Below are 19,255 nucleotides of genomic sequence, written 5' to 3'. Positions count from 1 at the left end.
ATACTCATTTTGGACTATTACTACTTCAGCATACTTTCATCTATTTTACCCATTCATATATCAAAATGTTTAGCCCATTCAGGGCATTACTGATGTGACATATGGGATTTGTAACTTTATACTTTTTGACATATTAACTTTATTTACTTTTTTCCCCTCATACAGAGAATTCTCCAAATCCTTGAAAGACTGTGCTCTTTGAAATTGGTTTCAATATACCTACTTTAGCTTTTAGTTACCGTTTAGCCTTTAGCTAATCTTGTACGTTTACAAGATTATCTTGTAGCATTTTCTTAACCTTGTCTAATTTTAGCTTTTGACTACTGCAATGCTACGTTTAGCTTTTAGTTTGTTTTGGCAATTTAACTTTGCTTTTGCTTGGCTAATTTTTGTCTTTAATTTACTGTTTTGTTGGTATTAGCTTTTAGTTCTGGATGCTAATTTTAGCTCATAGCTACAGTTTTGGTAATTGTAACACTTAACTATGGTTTTACTCATTGTAACAACCGCTTTGCTAATTTGAGCTTTTAGCAAATGCTTTGCTCATGTTAAAGTTTAAGCTACAATTTTGCTGGCTTTATCCTTCCATTTGCACCATTTTACTTCTTTTAGCTACTGTTTTGCCCCATTTACCTTTTAGCTACCGTTCAGCGCCATTTGCCTTTCATTGGCATACCATGCGCATGTACTTATACTTATAAAAATGGTTCCATACCACAGAACCCCATACCACTTTACAGCAGCGTGACAAAGACTTCTCGGTTGAGCAGTGACGTGTGGAGGTAAGTTTTGTTTTTTTTCTTTAAATATGTGAATGAGGCCCGTCTTTATTTACATTTTTCCCCTTATAGAAATGCATTGAGATGTCATCCAATCCTTAATATTTTGTGCTTTTTCAAGTCCATTTCACCATGCTTGCTTCATATTTGGTGTTTAGCTACTTATTGCTGGTTTTCATTTTTAGCTACAGAACACTGAATGGCTTTTCTCCTCTGCAGGCACTGAGAGTCAGATACATGAAGCTCTTTATATTAAAGTCCCCTGTAGACCAAGCAGTAGAGGGAGGGTATGTCCACTGCAATAGTCTGGAAGACTTCTGAAACACAAAGGTATTTGTGTCCACGTTAGTATTATTTGCTGAGCAGACTGATTCGAACTGAAGTTGTGTTTGCTGCTGCAGAGGAACAGACCTGTTAGAGTGAAATCAAAAGTAATTAAATCCTTTAACTTTGCCCACAGTTAACTAATGTATCTGAAATGAAAGATTTATCAATACCAACTGGCCAAAGATATTTGAGATGTTTCTTTTTTGCAAGCATTCATGCATCAAAACGAGTTAAATTATAAATACTAACGAAGCCAAAATGGAAAAGCTAAATCCACCCCCTCATCCAGCAGCTTGTAGAACATCACCCTACCTCCAGTTCCACATACCCCGAGCTGCCTTCCTCTACTTGTTTGTCTTATTTACTCCAGCTATAAAAACATTTTGTCCCGATATTAGAAAGACGACAGGTGCTGAGCCTTCATGCTTTACTTTGGTGGACATAGAAAGCAGATGGTCCAATATTAAAAAGATAAGCCCATGCACCGTAAAATGGCCACGGTTTATTACAGTCAACCTAAAGTGAACGTCCTCTTTTCAGAACTCGTTTCGTTAAGAGGACAAAACTTGTTTGAAGTAAGATGTACTCAAAACTCAAAAGCCTCAAGTTTTAGATGTCGGTCCCATGACAACATGTTTTATAGCCTTAAATTACAAACTTGTTGGCTTAGTCAACAAACAATCCCAGAGGGTTTTGTGCAGGGGAGAGCTCAGAAAACATCCGTCCACAAATCACTGAAAGGATGCTATGTAATCTGGGGTAAACAACTAAAAGCCAAATTCAGAAAATGTTGGGACAATGTGTAAAATGTTAATACAAACAGAATGCAATGATTTGGAAATCTCATAAACCCATATTTTACTGACAACGGAGCACAGTAAACATATCAAATGTTTAAATGAAGAAAAAAAGGTAATTCTGATTTTGATGGCAGCAACACAGCTCCAAAAAGTTGTTCCAGGCCCATTTTTCCCTTTGTGAAGCATCATCTCTAATTTTATTAACAGTCTGTAAACATCAAGGACCTGAGGAGATCAGCTGCTGCAGGTTTTAGAGGAATGTTGGCCCATTCCTGTATGATGGAGGATTCTAGCTGTTCAACAGTTCTGGGTCTTTCCTGGATTTCAGAGGTCTGGACTGCAGGCAGGTCAGTTCAGCACCTGGACTCTTCTACTATGAAGCCCTGCTGATGGAATGGATGCAGTGTGTGGTTTAACATTGTTGCTGAAATATAGAAGGACTTCCCTGAAAAAGACGTCTGGATGGGAGCAGAGGTTGTTCTAAAATTTTACATACTTTTCTGCATTGATGGTTCCTTTCTAGATGTGTAAGCTGCTGTATAAGCACTAATGCACCCCCATACCATCAGAGAGGCTGGCTTTTGAATTGTGTGCTGATAACAGACTAGATAGTTCCTTACATCTTAATTAAGAAGGATGTGGTGTTCGTGGTTTCAAAGAAGAATTTCAAATTTTATTTATTCTGACCCCAGAACAGTTCTCCTCTATGTATCAGTCTATTTTAACTGAGCTTTGGTCCAGAAAAGACAGCAGCAGAGTTTCTGGGTGACGTTCAAATCTGGCTTCTTCTCTGCCTGATAGAGCTTTAACCACGGATGGTGCTGCAAACTGTTTACAGAGGGTGATCTGTGGAAGTGTTCCTGAGTCCATGCAGTGATGTTCAGAACAGAATCAGACCTGTTTTTAATGCAGTGGCCCCTGAGGGCCCAACTATCACAGACATCCAAAATTAACTTTCAGTCTTTTCCGTTGAGCTCAGAGATTTCCCCAGATTCTTGAAATCTTTTGATGATATTATGAACTGTAGATGATGAGATATTTAGTTTCCTAATTTTCCACTGAAGAACATTTTTCTGACATTGGTCGACTATTTTTAGACAGTTTTTCTCAGACTGGTGAACCTCTGCCCATCTTTACTTCTGAGAGATTCAGTTGTTTATTTGTACCACTTTTACAGCCTTCGGTTGCCCCTGTTCCAACATTTTATAGATGTGTTGCTGCCATCAAATTTAAATTACCTAATTTTTTTCCCTAAAATGGTACAGTTCTCAGTTTGAACATTTGATATGTTTACTATGTTCTATTGTGAATAAAATATTAGTTAAAGATATTTGCAAATCGCTGAATTCTGTTTTTGTTTAAACTTTACACAAGGTTCCACCTTTTGTCGAATTAAGGTTTGTATACCTTTTTTGATTTCCAGTTTTTTGGAAAAAACGTAATATATGTTTTAAAATGTTTTTTTTTTTCACAACTGTGAAATGTTCAGACTATATAAAAACTGAATTTAGGGTGAATGCTTACCATCTCACAGACTGATTCACTCCACTCTCAGCAGCAAAGGAGGGAAAAAAAAGAAACTGCTCATCTCGCCCTACCCATTCCCTTGAGCATTTCTCTTTCTTTATCTGACTCTGTCAACCTTTGACCCCACACATATGTCTCCAGGGATACTATCATCTGGAACAGTTCTGTAAGCCGTTTCTGGCCTGATCTGTCACCTTTCTGCCTCTGGGTTTTCTTGAACCTCCTAAAGAACACCACTCATTCACACAGAGGCAGAAACACAAGTAGTTCATAGGAATCAAAATTGCACTGCCAGGCTGTTGAGTCAGAAATTAACAGGAAGAAAAAACATTTTAGGATGAGAAGAAACATACTTTAACTACTGCTTCACATCAGGTTCATTATGTTTGTTTCTACAGTCATCAAATCACGGCTCTGGTCAAGTTATTTATTTTATGTTTGATTAGTATCAGGGTCACTAAGTACACCTCAGCTCCCAATCCCTGTTGTCTGATGTCCCCTGGACCATAGTGGGCTGCTTCTAATGTCTGCCAACTGAATATTTAACCAGACAGTAGTGACAGAACTTCTTTAAATAACATTAACTGGTTTAGATACCTAAAGCTTAAACAATTGGCTAAATAAAAGTATACTCTGCTAACTCAGATAAAGCCGAAGCATGTTGCTGAAGCTGGGATTTATTTGCAGCAGAAAGAGGCATTTCTTTTTCCTAAAGAGGGCCTTCGGACATTCTGAAGTTGGGTTCTGTGAAACAATGAACCAATAATGAACTAATAATATCTAGATAGCTCTTTGAAAAACCTCAGTTTGGATAAACAGAGTTTAATTCTGGCTGGATTGATGAGCTAATGGCTAGCCTGTGCAAAGCCAAGACCAAAGTGGATTACTACCATCTTAAAACTTCACTTCCCAAAATTGTATATTTAGGCTTTATGTGATCATGGTGTGGATCACACTGAACATGGAGTTTGGGAGTTTAGAAAGACAATGATGGACATCATGTTAAAGGTAAAGACTATAAGAGCATCACCAAGCAGCTAGATGTTCCTATGACTACAGCTGCTCAGATTATTTAGAAGGTTAGTCCAAAGGACTAGAGACAACCTCTCTGGATGTGTCCACAAGAGGACAACTGATGACAAATAGAGGACACAGATAATCAAACTCCATCAGTGCCAGATCACACTATCGGTCTGTTTAAGTCAAAGTGGACTTAATCAAAGACGACTGAGGATAACAAACAAAAATCCCCAGATGAGAATTTACTAAAATGCACACTGAGAAACCACAAAGCTTCTGTCAGAATGTCCATTGGACAGATAAGACAAAACTGGAGCTTTTTGACAACAAATCCCATGAGCTCTGTGTTCACAGAGCCAAAAATGAAACATCCAAAGAAAAGAACCCTGTACCTACAGTGGAACATGGAGGAGGCTCAGTTCTGTTCTGAACTGCTTTGCTCCATCTGACTCAGGGGGTCTTGAATCTGTTCATGGTCCAATGAAATCTGAAGACTATCAAGGCTTTCTGGAGCCAAATGTGCTGCTCAGAGTCAGAAGGTTTGGTCTCAGTCTCAAGTCGTGGGTCCTTCAACAGGCTAATGACCCAAAACACACAGCTAAAAACCAAGAATGGCTCAAAACCAAACATGACTATTATACAGGTGCAGAAGACTCAGAGAAAGCTACAGAAATCACTTGGTTGCCTCAAAAGGTTGTGCAACAAAATATCAATGGTACAATTCTTTTAGTAAAGGTCAGTTTCCTTAGATTGTTTTTAAAATACTTTTCTAAATAATTCTGTTGAAGAAGTGACTGATTTGTGCATTTTCAGTAATTTTTCTTCCTATTACTTTTATCAGTTTCAAGTTATTTCAGTGACCTTTCTGAGGTTTTCTTTCTTTAGCAAAAAGGTACTAATAAATGAATCCACATATTCATGTTTAAAATGAACCATAGAATTCCAAGTACATATTTAACTAATACAAACCTGGCAGTTTTTATGATTGAAGTTGTTTTAAGACAGCAACTTACTTTGGTTTTAGTCTGTTTATAATCTGTATTGTGAACAAAAGATTGTGATCAGTAATCCCTAACCATGAAAATATAGTGCAATATGTTTCAGCTGATCTGACAATTTTAGACATAAATGTTTTCTTTTTGGGGGGTTGAAATGGCAAATTATCAAAACTAAAAACAACCATGAAAAAGCCTTCAAACAATGTCTGTGGTTACGGTTAGAATTCTGCCAAACCCACATATTTAGGATGGGACAGCAAGCTGTTCCACAGTGAAACAGCCGTGTCATTTAGTTAGTTGCTTTAGTTCCAAAACTTTTACTTTTCCTTTTGCAATTCAGGCCATTAAAAAATAGAAAGTCAAAGGGTCTTGTTACTTTGGCTGACTGCTAATAACTCATCCAAAAATCCAATAATCCTTGGGAACCGCTCGAGTGTAGTTTATTGATTTTTACCGTAAATACCATAACTCATACACAGCTGTATTAATACCCATCAATAACAAAAACACAGTAAAAACTAATGGCCTGTTTCTATTCTGCTAAACTTATTCTCAAAGTGAATCCATATTTGCGCTGAAACTGATCCAAGTTACATAAAGGAAGTTAATTATTGGGACACATGCTGCAGGTCATGCGGCTCCGGATCTCACCCTATAACGCATTAAAACAACACCAGCTGTCATGCAAGTTGTGATCTGCACTTAAGAGTCATAAGAGCCATACGCACATCGGATTATCAGAAATAATGCAGATCCCATCAGTCACCACCGACGGCGACAGCCTCGGAGTACTAACAGCTTGTTAAAAAGCTCACACTGGAAAATGGGAAGCAGCAGAGTGAATTATAAGAGGCCTCTGTGCTCAGCCTGCCTTACAGAAACCTATAATTGATGGGATAAGAAGCAGAACCACACATCGCACCGTGCTCACATTGGTCTGCAGGGACGTAAGCTACATCCTTCCTAAAGTGCACGGGCTAATGAACAGCTTTCCCAGCCACTCAGCCCCGGCGTCGTTTCAAAAACTGGACTTTGCCGCAAAGAAAACCGTCACAACTGAATGCTGCCCCTTCAGGGTTTCGGCCGTTTGCGCGGGCAAAACGCTCCAGGTTCAACCGACTCTGAAGTCAAAGTTATCCACTATGAAACTAGCCGGTAACACACCATTTAAAGAAGACGTATGCCATTTATTTTCACAGGTTGACATTTAAAAAAAAAAAAAATTAAAGACAACTTTTACACCATGTCAATTTATTATTACTAATAAACAAACTCTGACTGCCTTGATTTTAATTAGGCTGTAGTGAAGTGTATGTAGAGGGATTTATTTTGAACCTGAGATACCTTTTCATGTCCTACATAAACTTACAGTTAATGGGGAAAAAAAAAAAAAGGTCCACCCATTTTCAAATATTGGGTTTTACATATCAGAACATAATACAAATGGTCTGGTCCTTACAAAGTTCTAAAATTATTCTAATCTAACATCAAGTGTAAAAACAACGCACAACGAATTCCACCGTGTCATTCTTTATTAAACAAAAATGGAAAAGTTATGAGTGTTTGGAAAAAAAAACAAACAGTCTATCAACACAAACACCTCAACAGTCTGCACGGCAGTGGAGGGTTGATGGTTTGGGCTCCTTGCAGTCATCAAGTTGACCATGAACTCCTCTGTAGACCAAAGGATTCTGGAGTCAAATGTGAGGCCGTCTGTCTGACAGCTGAAGCTTGGACCAAACAGAACAAAGATCCCAAACACAGTAGCTAATCTACAACAGAACGCCTCAAAAAGAAAAGAATCAAGGTGCTGCATTGGTCCAGGTAAAGTCCAGACCCAAACCTGACTGAAACGCTGTGGCTGGACCTTCAGAGAGCTGAGCAGAAAAATCTCAATGAGCTAAAGCAATGATGGAAAGAAGAGTGGGCTAAAATTCCTCAACAACCAAACTGGTTAAGTCCTACTGAGTTATTGCTCCTAAAGGAGGTTCTACAAGCAGCTGGTTGCAGTTTTTCACTCAAAGCTTGTCCAATTTGTTCTTGTTTATTAGATAATGACACAACAGAATCTGTTGTCTTTTTGTTCTCTTGAGCTTGACTCGAATCATTTTATAAATGTGGTCTTAGAACTGAAAGAGGGTGGACTTTCTTGTTACCATGACTTTTGTTACCATGGTTTTTGCAGTCCTTTCAACTGCTGTCTTTTAGGGTTTTAGGGACTGCAGTCATTTATTTTTTTCTCAACTATCCTCTCTTCAGCATGGATTTTTTCAAGTTGACTGCACAAAGAAAACTCACTTCAACCCTAACCTCAGAAGAAAGCTATTGGTTTCTTCAGCGTGGCTGATCTTAATAGCACACACAGCATTTGTTGTTGCTGAAATACAAAGACTGAAAAACAAACCTCAGCCATACCAGTCAATACACCGGTCACACTCGCACTCATTTCAGCTTCAAAATCATAAACTCCTGGTTTTATTTTTTTATTTTTTATTTTTTGTCCTGTTATGGCATATCAGGTTTGTGTGCAAGGGGTAGGGGTGGGGGGTGTAAGTGTATAGACCCTGTCAAAAAAATACATAAAAAATAAAAAAGTCAATAACAATAATAATAATGTGTGTTCATGTTATGTGGGTGTCTATTTGAGAGTATGCCACCTGGAGATGCAAAGTTAAAAAAGAACAGCAGAAGGCCTGCCATCTATAGCCCCCAAGAGCAGAAAGGACAGGTGGATCCAGCCCCAGAGGGCAGCAGCAGTCCCAGGCAAACAGATACCGGGCACCACCCCAAGGCAGCTGTGTGTCTGCACAGGTAGGTTGCCAGCGAAGCACAGGGCCAGCAGTCCCCAGGACAAAGAAGTACGGGGAGAAACGCAGGGCATCCACCCCCCAACCCCACCCCACCCCACCCCCCAACCCAGCCCTGCCACCACCTCATGCCGTGCAGGCTAAGCCTGGGACCTTACCCCCCAACGGCCCGGCACCCACACCAGCCCAAGGCAGAAAAACCGCCCAACACCAAGCAGGAGAGGCCCCCAACACACCGGGCAGGCAGCAGTAGCACCGCAACAGCCATACCCCAGAAGGAGCAAGGTAATAGGGCATAAACTCCTGGTTTTAATGGTATTTCTTCATGTTTTCTTTAATGATTCACTGGCTAAATAGGAACTGCATCTTTTGTTGGCTAATTTAAAACCATACTAAGGTCGCCCAATTTGATCAAATCCATTGCTGAACTTTAGAAATCAGAACAGCAAGTAACCAAAAGTCAAAGCTTTTTTGGGCCCATAACCATAAAAGCCTAATGTGCATACACATAATGTGGTTGCTAGATTTTAGAGAGAAAAAAAATGCAATTGAAGCAAATGGTAACAGTGGAGTACTGGTTGATAGTGGAAACAGCACAGGGAGCTAAATCTTTTAAGCACACTGTAAACACTCAATACATATACATATACATATATACACTCAATATATATAAGCTGTTAAAGCCTTAATATTTTTCCTGGTAGACATAACAATGTTTATTCAGAATTTAGCCTAATATTGCAGCCAGCTTCATTTGGGGTCTACTGGTGTTGTAAAGAAAAGCCCACCCTGGCCATAAAAAGCACCCTCGTCACAGGAAGCAGTGTTTGACATGGGTGTACAGAGTCACACACAACTCTGTGCTGCCCACAGATTTGCCTCCCAATAATTGACTTTGTATAATCAGGCATGGCTAATGCCAATATTTTTTTTTAAATGGCAAAAATGGGCTTAATTAATTGGCGAACTAATCAGTCAATCAATCTACCTCTAGCCACATCAACTATTTCCAGTGACTTTACAGTCATTTTCAATAAAGATGATTTTAATAACAGTTAAAAACTAACAGGAGGAACAGGCTGACTTCTTTACTTGAAATATAAAATGCAAGGCAAAAATACTGATCAAGCAATAATGTATATTTGAAGATAAGTCCAATACAAAACTCAGGATAAAAAAAATAAAATGCTGTTAAGAGGAAAGCCAAATATAACCAGTTTGGACTTCTCACTTTGGAGGAACAGCAAGCACACATAAAGTATAAAGCTAGGAAGAGCTAAAGATGAACTAGACTAGATGAGGGTGGACTAGTGATGGAAACAGCATCTCTTTAAGTGAACTGAATCACTAGAATCAGTTCATTAAAATGAGTCATTTAAAAAGATTTGTTCATCGAATCCTTCAATTCACACAGTTTATTAGTTAGTTAGCTAGTTAGTTTCATTTAGTTCTTTTGTGCCATACACCGTAAAAGGTGCCCATCCCCCATGGGCTTATAAGACATACAAACATATTTCAAAGATGCAGAAAATGACCATTATGGTCATTATATGGATCACTCCTCAGCAGCAGTATGTTGTTTCTGCGCATGCACGAATCAGCAGTACATTTACTGAGTATATCCCAACCCGGCCACACGGCGCACGCTGCTGTGTCGTTTAGATTTACGTCATGAGTGAGTCACAGAACGCGGAAGTTCCACTCCCGCGGAACTCAACTGAACTAAGTAAGGAACAAATCAGTGAATAAAGTGTTTTGGTTGAGTTTGTGCTCTCGAATGACTTGTTCATGTACGACACAACACTAGTGTGGACTGAACTTAATAAGATGCTATTTTTCCTGAGTTTTACCGTTAGGAGTGTCTCCAAGCATCATAATCCATGTTCTGACAGAAAAAAAGGCCATTTCTCATATGACCACTGACAATGAGTGGCACTTTTCACTCCAGAATGCCTTAATAGTCTTGAGATTTCCTTGCATCTTACACAGATTTAACCCACCCTGTGCCAGATGTGGCAAAGCAGCCTTAATGTGTTAAATCATCTTGGGAGAATAAACCAAAGGTAAACAGAATTTGAACCATTTCTTCACATCTAAAAAAAAACAAGGAGACTTATGTGTTGACTCCTTTTTTGGGAAAGGGAGCAACCTGAAGCCAGTGGCACTTTGAAGTCAAACTGATGCATCAGGTGCTGCATGGGCCACCTGAGCCCCCCACACACACGCAAGCACGCATGCACAGCTGGCAGCCCTGAGCACTCACCATCCTTGCGGTGGTAGGTGATCTGCACCTTGCGCTCCTCAGAGCCCAGCAGTGCCTGGGCCACCTGGGCCACTGCGTGCCGGCTGGTGAGCTGGCCATGCAGGAAGTCGCACGTGCACGGCTTCTGCATGACATCCGGCCTGGAGAAGCCCGTCATCTCACAGAAGCCATCGTTGCAGTAGATGATCGCACAGTTCTGCACGCGGGCGTTGGCTATGATGAACTTCTTATCTGCGACACAGCGGAGAGGGTTGGGGGCGACAGAATGTCAATGCGATTGTTAGGTCACTTAAAACAACAGCAAACAACTGGGTCGACATCAATCAGAACATATAAAACACGAGGTAAGCATTGTGCAAACACAGATAGGAGGTCGTGCTTTAAAAAGGGTTATTTTCCATCACATCTGAAAATACGTTTAGATCATTAAGGGGGCCAGTACATAAACATTGCTCCTTTTTGTCATGGTTTTTTGGTTTCCTCCTGCAGTTTTGGAAAAACCCATACAAAGACCTACATCAAAATGTGCCGTTCAATCGGGAACAGAGTGCTATGACTTTCGATAGGTGCACATCGCATATCCTTGGCAAAGAATTTCAAAAATCTGACAAAATATCTGCATAGACAGCTTTGGGATTTGGGTGAAAACACAGCCCTTCTCAAGTTTCACTGCAGAAAAACGACTTAAAAGTCCGAACGGGTCACAGAAAGCTGGAGTTTACGCATCTTTAAGTGGCGTTTTTTAAATTCTTTTAAAGGTTTTAAAGCAAACACAGTTTAAGTTTTATGACTTTGGGGAATATTGCAAAACATAGAAGGATGTCAATCTAACTTTGGAGCTGACTAAAGTTTCCACAATCTTTACACTTCTTATAGTTTATCCATCAAAAATAAGGGGAATCTTTCGCTCAGCATGTCCCTGTCTGCTGTGGGACTTGGTGTTTACTCTTAAATCCACCCAGAACAGAGAGCGCACATACAAACTTCCACAGACTTTAGTTATATTTTAACTCAAATCTGGAAGCGAAGGGTCTTTTAAATTTGCCGTATCCGCTCCATGAAAGTGACCACCGCCTCAGGAACTGTTTCAGAACAAACTTGGCGACCGTTTGAGGCTTATTTTCTGGTCCGCCTGCCCTTTTAAGGGTGCTGTCAGGGAGTGACAGATGCAGGTGTGAAGGTTACCACGACGACCCAAATGAGCCACTGGCTGCAGCTGTACTGCTTCTTTTGGTGCCGTCACTTCGTTGCCCCGTGACGTTGGGAAAGTTAAATCCCAAATGGGCTTCGGAGAAGAAAGTTGATGCATTTTCAGCACTAGCTACACTGGTACCCTGCAAAAACCCATCTGGGAAAAATGCAAGCAAAACACACATTTTCTTCTCAAATTTAAAGCTCTCACACAAGACTGAAGGGCAAGTTGGGTGTTATTAAGGGCAAAGAATAACTGGGGATGTGTTTGTCTCATAAATAAGCAGCTTTTAATGACTGCTGTTTGAAAACATCCCACTTGTCATACAGTTTATTATTCTTGGAAACATACTGAGCAGAAAGCAGGCTCCTAATGGGCCTGTTTCTGTGATAATGAGCACAAAAGGCAGGCAGCACAGCACAGGTACTCACTTTGTCCTTCGAATTTGCGAATAATCACCCCCAAAAATGTGTTTTGTGGCGCAACATGACCTCTCCGGACAGGCATGATTCTCTTCCCCTTAAAAAAATAAATAAATAAATGAATGAATTAATAAAGATTTCTTTGGCTGTCCGAGCTGGAGCTCTTTAAACGCCTGCCGTCAAGTTAGCGGGTGGAAACCGAAGCCAGAGGGGCTCCCCGTTTTCTTTGTCAGCATTCAGTCATCCTCGCAAGAAAATCTCCTCCGCTGCTTTTATTTCTTGTTTTGTTTTTTTGTTGTTGTTTTTCCCTCTCTCTCTCTCTTTCTCTCTCTCCTTCCTTCCCCTCTCCGGGCGAGTCCCTTATTTCAGCTCCCCGTCTGAGCGCATCGCAGAGGCTTCCCCGCGCTCCTCTCCTACTTGAAGCTGGACAGGAAGGACGAGTCGGCGGATCGCAGCAACATCTCTCACCGCCGCTCCTCCGACAAGAGAGAGCTGGGAGCGTTTGGGGCTGAGCGTGCGCGCCCGCGCGCGCGTGCGTGGGGGCTGGGTGGGGTGGAGGTGGAGGAGGGAGGGTGCTGTAGTGGAAAAAAAAGACGGTCTCTGAGCCAATAAACGGAGCGGAGAAAACCCTCAAACAAAGAGGCGAAGCTAGCTTGAAGCTGGCCGCTGTAACGTTTCAAGGAAGTTAGCTCCATGCTAAAGTGGCTTTGTTGTAACCATGGAAACAGGGAGCGCAAGCTAGCTTAACTTTACCAACCCGAACTGGATAAAATAGACTCTACAGCCGGAGTTCACGCTATTTGTTGTTTGTTTTTTTTTAAGAGAAGGTGTAAAACATAAATGAAAAGCAACAGAGTAACTAAGTAGAACTTTTTTGATACAGATGAGCGATTACTCCCGGTGCACCTGTGAGTCACGCGCTCAGCACAGGCGGAGGAGGGGTGACGTCAGACCAGCTAACGCAGGTGCGCCTCATTAAAGGAGCGCCCTTCGTGTTTTAAAGGTCTGCCGTCAGCTCGGGTTTCCGCTGCAGCCTGCTTCCTGCTGCCTGAAGCGGGCAGGGTTTCCGCGGGACGCAGCGGGCTAGGGCTGCCTGCAGCTCGGTTCAGTGCAGCGTGAGGAGGCGCTGGCCATGGTGCTGCCCGGACTGTCCACATGGTTAAAAAGCGCTGAGAGCGCGTGGCTTATAGAAAAGGCGAATATGTCTGTTCTAAAAACGTACGAAATATGGTAAAATAAAAAGGCTGCGTTTGGGTTTTTCTGTTTGACCCCCCCCCCCCCCCCAAAAAAAAAAAAAAACAAAAACAAAACAAAACAAAAAAAAAAACAGTTGCAGCGGAATATAGGCTACGTCATTATTTACATCTGCCCACCCCTGTGTGTTTATTGAGTGAATGCTGACTCAGCATTGTCCTGTTTCCATCATCCATGTATCATGAAGTTCAGGAAATGGGTGTTTTTAACTTCTGGTTTTTGCTTGTAAATTTTATACTTGTAAAAAATATTTACCTTTATTTACAAAAAAAATCCCAATAAAACGCATTGAGATTCTTCAAAAACATTGTTCTCTTTGAAATCTGCTTCAATTAATACTGCTAATGCTAAATCTGATGTTAATTCTAATTAAAAACTAACATTTGGCTAAGTTTAGCTAACCTTTTGCTACTTTTAGCAAATAGCTTTTATTTTTACTATTATGCTTTAGCTAGCCAATTGCTACTTTTACCTAGCATTTTGCTCCTTTAGTGGCATTTTGCTTTTTTAAACTAGCATTTAACTTCTTTGTACTACTTTAAGATAGCATTTTGCTGTTTTTAGGTTTTGACAGCATGTTGATATTTTTAGCCACTTTTAGCTTTTGTTGCTAGTGTTTACTTTTAGCTAACATTTGCTGTATCATTTCGCATTTTTGCTACCTTTAGGTTTTAACAGTGCTTCAGTTCTTTTCGCTTTTACCAAGTGTTTTGCTTTTTTTCGCTAGTACTTCACTTTTTTAGTTTTTGTTGCTTGTGTTTTGCTACTTTTAGCTACCATTTAGCTTTTTTAAGCTTTTAGCTATTGTTTTTTCTGCTTTTAGTGTTTAATTAGCATATTTGCTACATTTAGCTTTCAATTCAGTTTCAGCATTGTCCCTGTATTTTAACAGAAAATGCCTTCTTTCTAGTTGTGATCAATATTACCAATTCTGTCTTGATATTGTTTGTTTTGTTTTGTTTTTTCTCTACAACAAAACTACCACTACAAAAGGATTTATAAATGATTTAGAATAAGGTTGTTTTTTTGCATTGTAAACTAGTTATAAATGAGTAATAATCACTTAAAAAAAAGACCTAACATGTTTCCTCTGTTGCTGCAGGCTTTGTACTTGGTGTCATACTCTACTTTCTGTCCATCTGGGTAAATCTAAACACGGTGCTTATAGCTAAGCTCACCTGGGCTCCTTCTATAGCAGCCTTAAAAAAAAAAAAAAAAAGAAATGTTCCGTTGCTTTTGCACCTCACGTTCAGATGCAAGCATACTTTTTTGGTAACACAAAACATTTTTTTAAATTTGTGTGGAATTGAGGGGGAGAAAGAAGGAGCTTCTGAGAAGCTATGATGTAGCAGCATATTTTGCTCTCTGTCACTTTATACCCTAGAAACCACAACAACAATAAATTCATATGTCTGTCTCATCCTGCCAGGCTAACGTCTGAGCTAACCTCATTTCCAATATTAATATTGCTTATGCTGATTCTCATCATTGTTTGATTGTTGCAGCAGTCTGGAGGGGGCAGGGCTTGTCCTGGATCAGCCCAGTGTTTGACACTCATGTTAGGCTAATGTCCCCCTCAACCCTAAAATGCAAACAAACCAACATGACCCTGTTAAAGGAGGAAATATTGATGACCTAAACTCTTGTGGCAATAAGCCAGGAGGCTGAAAGAGTTTGGAAAACCTCAGTTTGCATGCAGACAGAAGAATAAGTACGCTAAAAAGAGGGGTGGCTGCTCTGGCTGGGGGTTTTCATACGCTCTCACAGCTTTTGAGTTGCTTTATTTCCCCTCTCAGACACAAACACACTCCCCCAACACGCACGGGCAGGAGAACTCACCCAAGGTCTAGTGAAACATCTGTCCTGTGCTTACACTTGCCTTCCCTCCATCTGGTCCTCCGAGGAAACGATTCACAATGCACAGGCATGGTGGGAGGGTGTGGGGGAGTGGCATATGCTGCTTTTTTATCTTCACTTTATTATTTGAACTCTTCTATGAATGGCTCCGACTGTGGATTTTCACGTGAAGCCTGTTTTTTTCCCTCACTTATCGAAAACCTGGCATGTGTTTTTTTTCTCTCTCTCTCTCTCCTCCCATCGCTAATGACCTGCCTAACAGAACGATCCGTAAGGCTGCTTTGAAGTATTCCTCAGCACCCACCCACTCGCAGTAGAGAAACAGTAAAGGGTAGATCTACCCTCAAGTCATATCCACTTCAACGTGAGCGACGGTGCAAATTAATCGCCTTGTGGTTCCTGAAGTGCTCTCCAACTGGACAACTACTGATAACCCATTATTAAACTTACATCAGTTTCAAAGTCTTTAATATATATTTTTTTAATTCCTGCTTGGGATATTGCAAAACTACACACATTAAAAGGGTACAAAAAAACACCTTCTAACTAGGCCTCCGTTCTACACTGAAGTATTTCATTACTTCTCACACAAAAGTTATGGGAACCTGGGGGACACAGACATATTATTGCTCGGGGACCGGGGCCCAAAGCCATTACGAAGGTACACAACCCACATTCCAGCACAGCAGACAGGTCTGCAAGCTAAAGCATTTATGTGGCTCGCCTGAACTGTTAGTTACATTTTCCCATTTCATTGGGCACTACCAACATGGCAGCAGGGGACTTTGCTTTTCTCTATACCGTTTTGGCTCAAACTGACAAATCATGGACTGAAAATTTGTTGAGACATTTCCAATTAAGCAGGAGGTAAATCATACTTGCTGTGGAGGTACTACAATGTAAGACGTTACACATTTGATTTATGTGGGATTTAATGCTTTTTAACAGTCAAAATTAACAGGTTTAGGTGTACTAAAGCAATTTGAGGAGATTTTAAAGCTTCTAACTAATTGAATCCAACTTTGCTTGGAATGTACTAATCCTTTGACTGAAAAAAAACATTGAATACTACTTGCAAATGTGCACCACTCCTGAAGCCAGGGGGTGTTATTTTTAACAAACCTGGAGCCATTTTGCTCTATATGTTTCTGGATGATTTCCAAACCTTTTGAATCCAACGTCATCATGGAATCTTCGGTGAAGACATAGCTTTAGGTAACAAAACAAGCATTCCTTGAAGAAACACATATTGGCTGCCATTTGCCATGCCAAAGTTTGAAACAAAGACCTTGCGCAATTTGTCATCACTTGGAGAATGTGTTGAGAATGATTCCCAGCTACTACTCCAAATTCTAGCTTGATATCTGTAAAAATGACAGCCATAGTCATTTTTAGCCGCCATTGCACTCAAAATTTAGCTCAGATGCATATTTCCACTCATCACCCTTCAGATGTTTCTACAGTTTGATTGGAGTCCACATGTGGTAATGTCTGTAGATTGGACTTAATTTAGAAAGGCACACACCTGTTTATATGAGCTCCCATAGACGACAGTGCACGTCAGAGCACAAACCAAGCTTTAAGATATTGTCTGATGACAGGATCTGGGGAAGGGTCCAGGAAAATCTCTGCAGCATTGATGTTCCCACTGAGCACAGTGGCCTACATTATGTGTAAATGGTAGGAGTTTGGAACCATCAGGACTCTTCTGGCAGCCCAGCCAATCTGAGCAATCAGGGTGGGAGGGCCTTACTCTGGGAGGAGACCAAGAAGCCAATGGTTCCTCTGTCAGAGCTTCAGCTTTGGTCTGTGGAGAGAGGAGAACCTTTATTTCTGCAGCTCAGACCTGTATGACTGGTACTGCTCAGTAAAAGGCACCTGAAGGACTCTCAGACCATGAGAAACAAAATTCTCTGAGTTCCCTGAAGGGAGGAAACCAGGCACTGCAAATCACCTGAACAACACCAATTCTACAGTGAAGCACGGAGGCGGCAGCATCACGCTTTGGGATTGTTTTTCGGCAGCAGGAAGTGGGATGGCTGCTCTAGAGCGCTTTGTACCTCAGACTGGGATGAAGGGACATCTTCCAACAGGTCAACAGGACCCGAAACACAGCCAAGACAACAAAGGGATGTCCTCAAGTGGCTCAGACTTGAACTCGATTGAACATCATGGAAAGATCTAAAAATGGCCGCCAACAGATGCTCCTCGTCCAACCAGAGGGAGCTTGAGAGGCTCTGCGAAGAAGAAGAGTGGGAGAAAATTGCTCAGTTTCAACTGCTGCTTCAACAAATTGCGGCACAAAGGCTGTGAATGCTTTTGTACAAGGTATACTTTTATTTCCTATTCTTAAGAAATTTGCAAAAATTCCAAACCAACTTCTTTCACTTTGTCATTACGGGGTACAGAATAAAATATGGATGCACTATTTTATGTAGGCCTAGGTAGGTGGTCTAAAGATATATTTATTTAGCAATCTCATAATTTTCCTATTACTATTATTGGAATTTTGTAAAATGTAGACACTAGGTTTTAGCTTGTATAACCATATGAAGCTTTTTTTATGGCCTTATAAAAATATGAGTATTTCACTTCACTCCTAAACTGAACTTTGCACTATTCAGCCTCCTATTCAAAACATGTTAGAAAAATGTACCTGAGGTATTGTACATGGATATGTTGGGGCAAAAGCTAAACTCGCAGAAATGACCTCTCTTTCAGGCTTTTAAGAGATTTACTTAAGCAGCAACAACACATATTTTCAAAGAAGGGACATAAATATCTGCGTTCAACATGTTTTTATGAGTTTCTTGGATATGTCTTTGTAAAAATCATTTGGCTACAGTGTTTTATGAGAACTGAAAGCTATAAATAGAGTATTTATTTTCCATTCGTCCTGGATGTTCCTTATCTGTTTGTGCTCTTTATGAGAGGGTTTGCTGCCAGCCAGGTTTATGAGACACAGTGACAGGAGGAAATTAGGTTTTACCACTAAGACGCTATTAAGTGTTATAAATAATTAAGTGGGAATTAAACAGAGCACCAGAAGAAGAAGAGCGTATGGGCAGCACACAGCAGGGTTCTGAAGAGTTTAACAAAGGTTCAGAACAGATATTTGCTGTGAAGTATTTTAGCTGTAGTCCAGTAAGCAACCAGGAATCATTTCTTCCATGCTGATACGTCATGAGATATATCACTTATTGCAGTGATTCTCAACCCCGGTCCTCAAGAAACACCATTGTGCACGTTTTCATTATTTTCCTGCTTTTCAACATGTCTTCAATGTCTGCAGAAGCCTGTTAATCACTCACTCATTCAAATCAGGTGTGTCACAGCAGGGAAACAACTAAAACATGCAGGATAGTGTTCCTTGAGGACCAAGGTTAGGAATCAATGACTTATTGGGATTCCTGCCTCTCAATTCCTTTATTCAAGTCAAATTAATCAGGGGTTTTTTCCAACCTTAAAGAATACAGGCTAAAGTCATGGAGGCTGGCTAATACAGAAACTGAGTGTAACTGGCGCTCTACAGCCAGAGACATGTTAGCACTGTACAGTCACTTGTCAAGTTGGGAAGTTGAAGGTCGGACATAGAATGCAAGCAACACAAGGAGCTTGAAAAACTAAAATACTTTTAAGGTAAACAGGGAGTGGGAACAGGTGAGTGATTACAAACTGGAGACAGGTGTGGATGTGTGGCAGGTTGACATGGAAAATTCCTGAGGAACAGACTGAGGGCAAAATGGAAACTGAAACTAGAGATACACAAGACTAAATCCAAGTACAGAAACACCTGAAGAAACGAGACTCACAGAATGCATGAAGGCAATGTAATGAAGAGGTCTTCATTACTGGGACTATTTTTTTATAAATATAAACTGTATAGCATTTTAAGAGCACCTTTGCACTTTAACTAGCACTTTAACAAGCACCTTGTTTAGCACTGCACTTTAAGCATGAATTTGCACATAAAGAACCATTTGCACACAAGAAGTTTTAACTATTTATT

General features: G+C 40.5%; 1 protein-coding gene across 1 annotated transcript in view; it reads right to left on the bottom strand.

Moving 5' to 3' along the window:
* kcnh7 (potassium channel, voltage gated eag related subfamily H, member 7) overlaps positions 1-13,390 on the bottom strand; it is a 116,313-nt gene extending 102,923 nt beyond the window's left edge. Inside the window, exons 1-2 of the mRNA XM_037973870.1 lie at positions 12,145-13,390; positions 10,522-10,752 (exon numbers count right to left, since the gene is read on the bottom strand). Coding sequence (XP_037829798.1) covers positions 10,522-10,752; positions 12,145-12,220 — 307 coding nt within the window. The 5' untranslated portion in view covers positions 12,221-13,390. The remainder of the gene's footprint in view (positions 1-10,521; positions 10,753-12,144) is intronic.
* Positions 13,391-19,255: the final 5,865 nt, after the last annotated feature.

Source organism: Kryptolebias marmoratus, linkage group LG23 (genome assembly GCF_001649575.2).
Source record: "Kryptolebias marmoratus isolate JLee-2015 linkage group LG23, ASM164957v2, whole genome shotgun sequence".
Lineage (NCBI taxonomy): Eukaryota > Metazoa > Chordata > Actinopteri > Cyprinodontiformes > Rivulidae > Kryptolebias > Kryptolebias marmoratus.
This window is presented reverse-complemented; position numbering and strand designations above follow the sequence as displayed.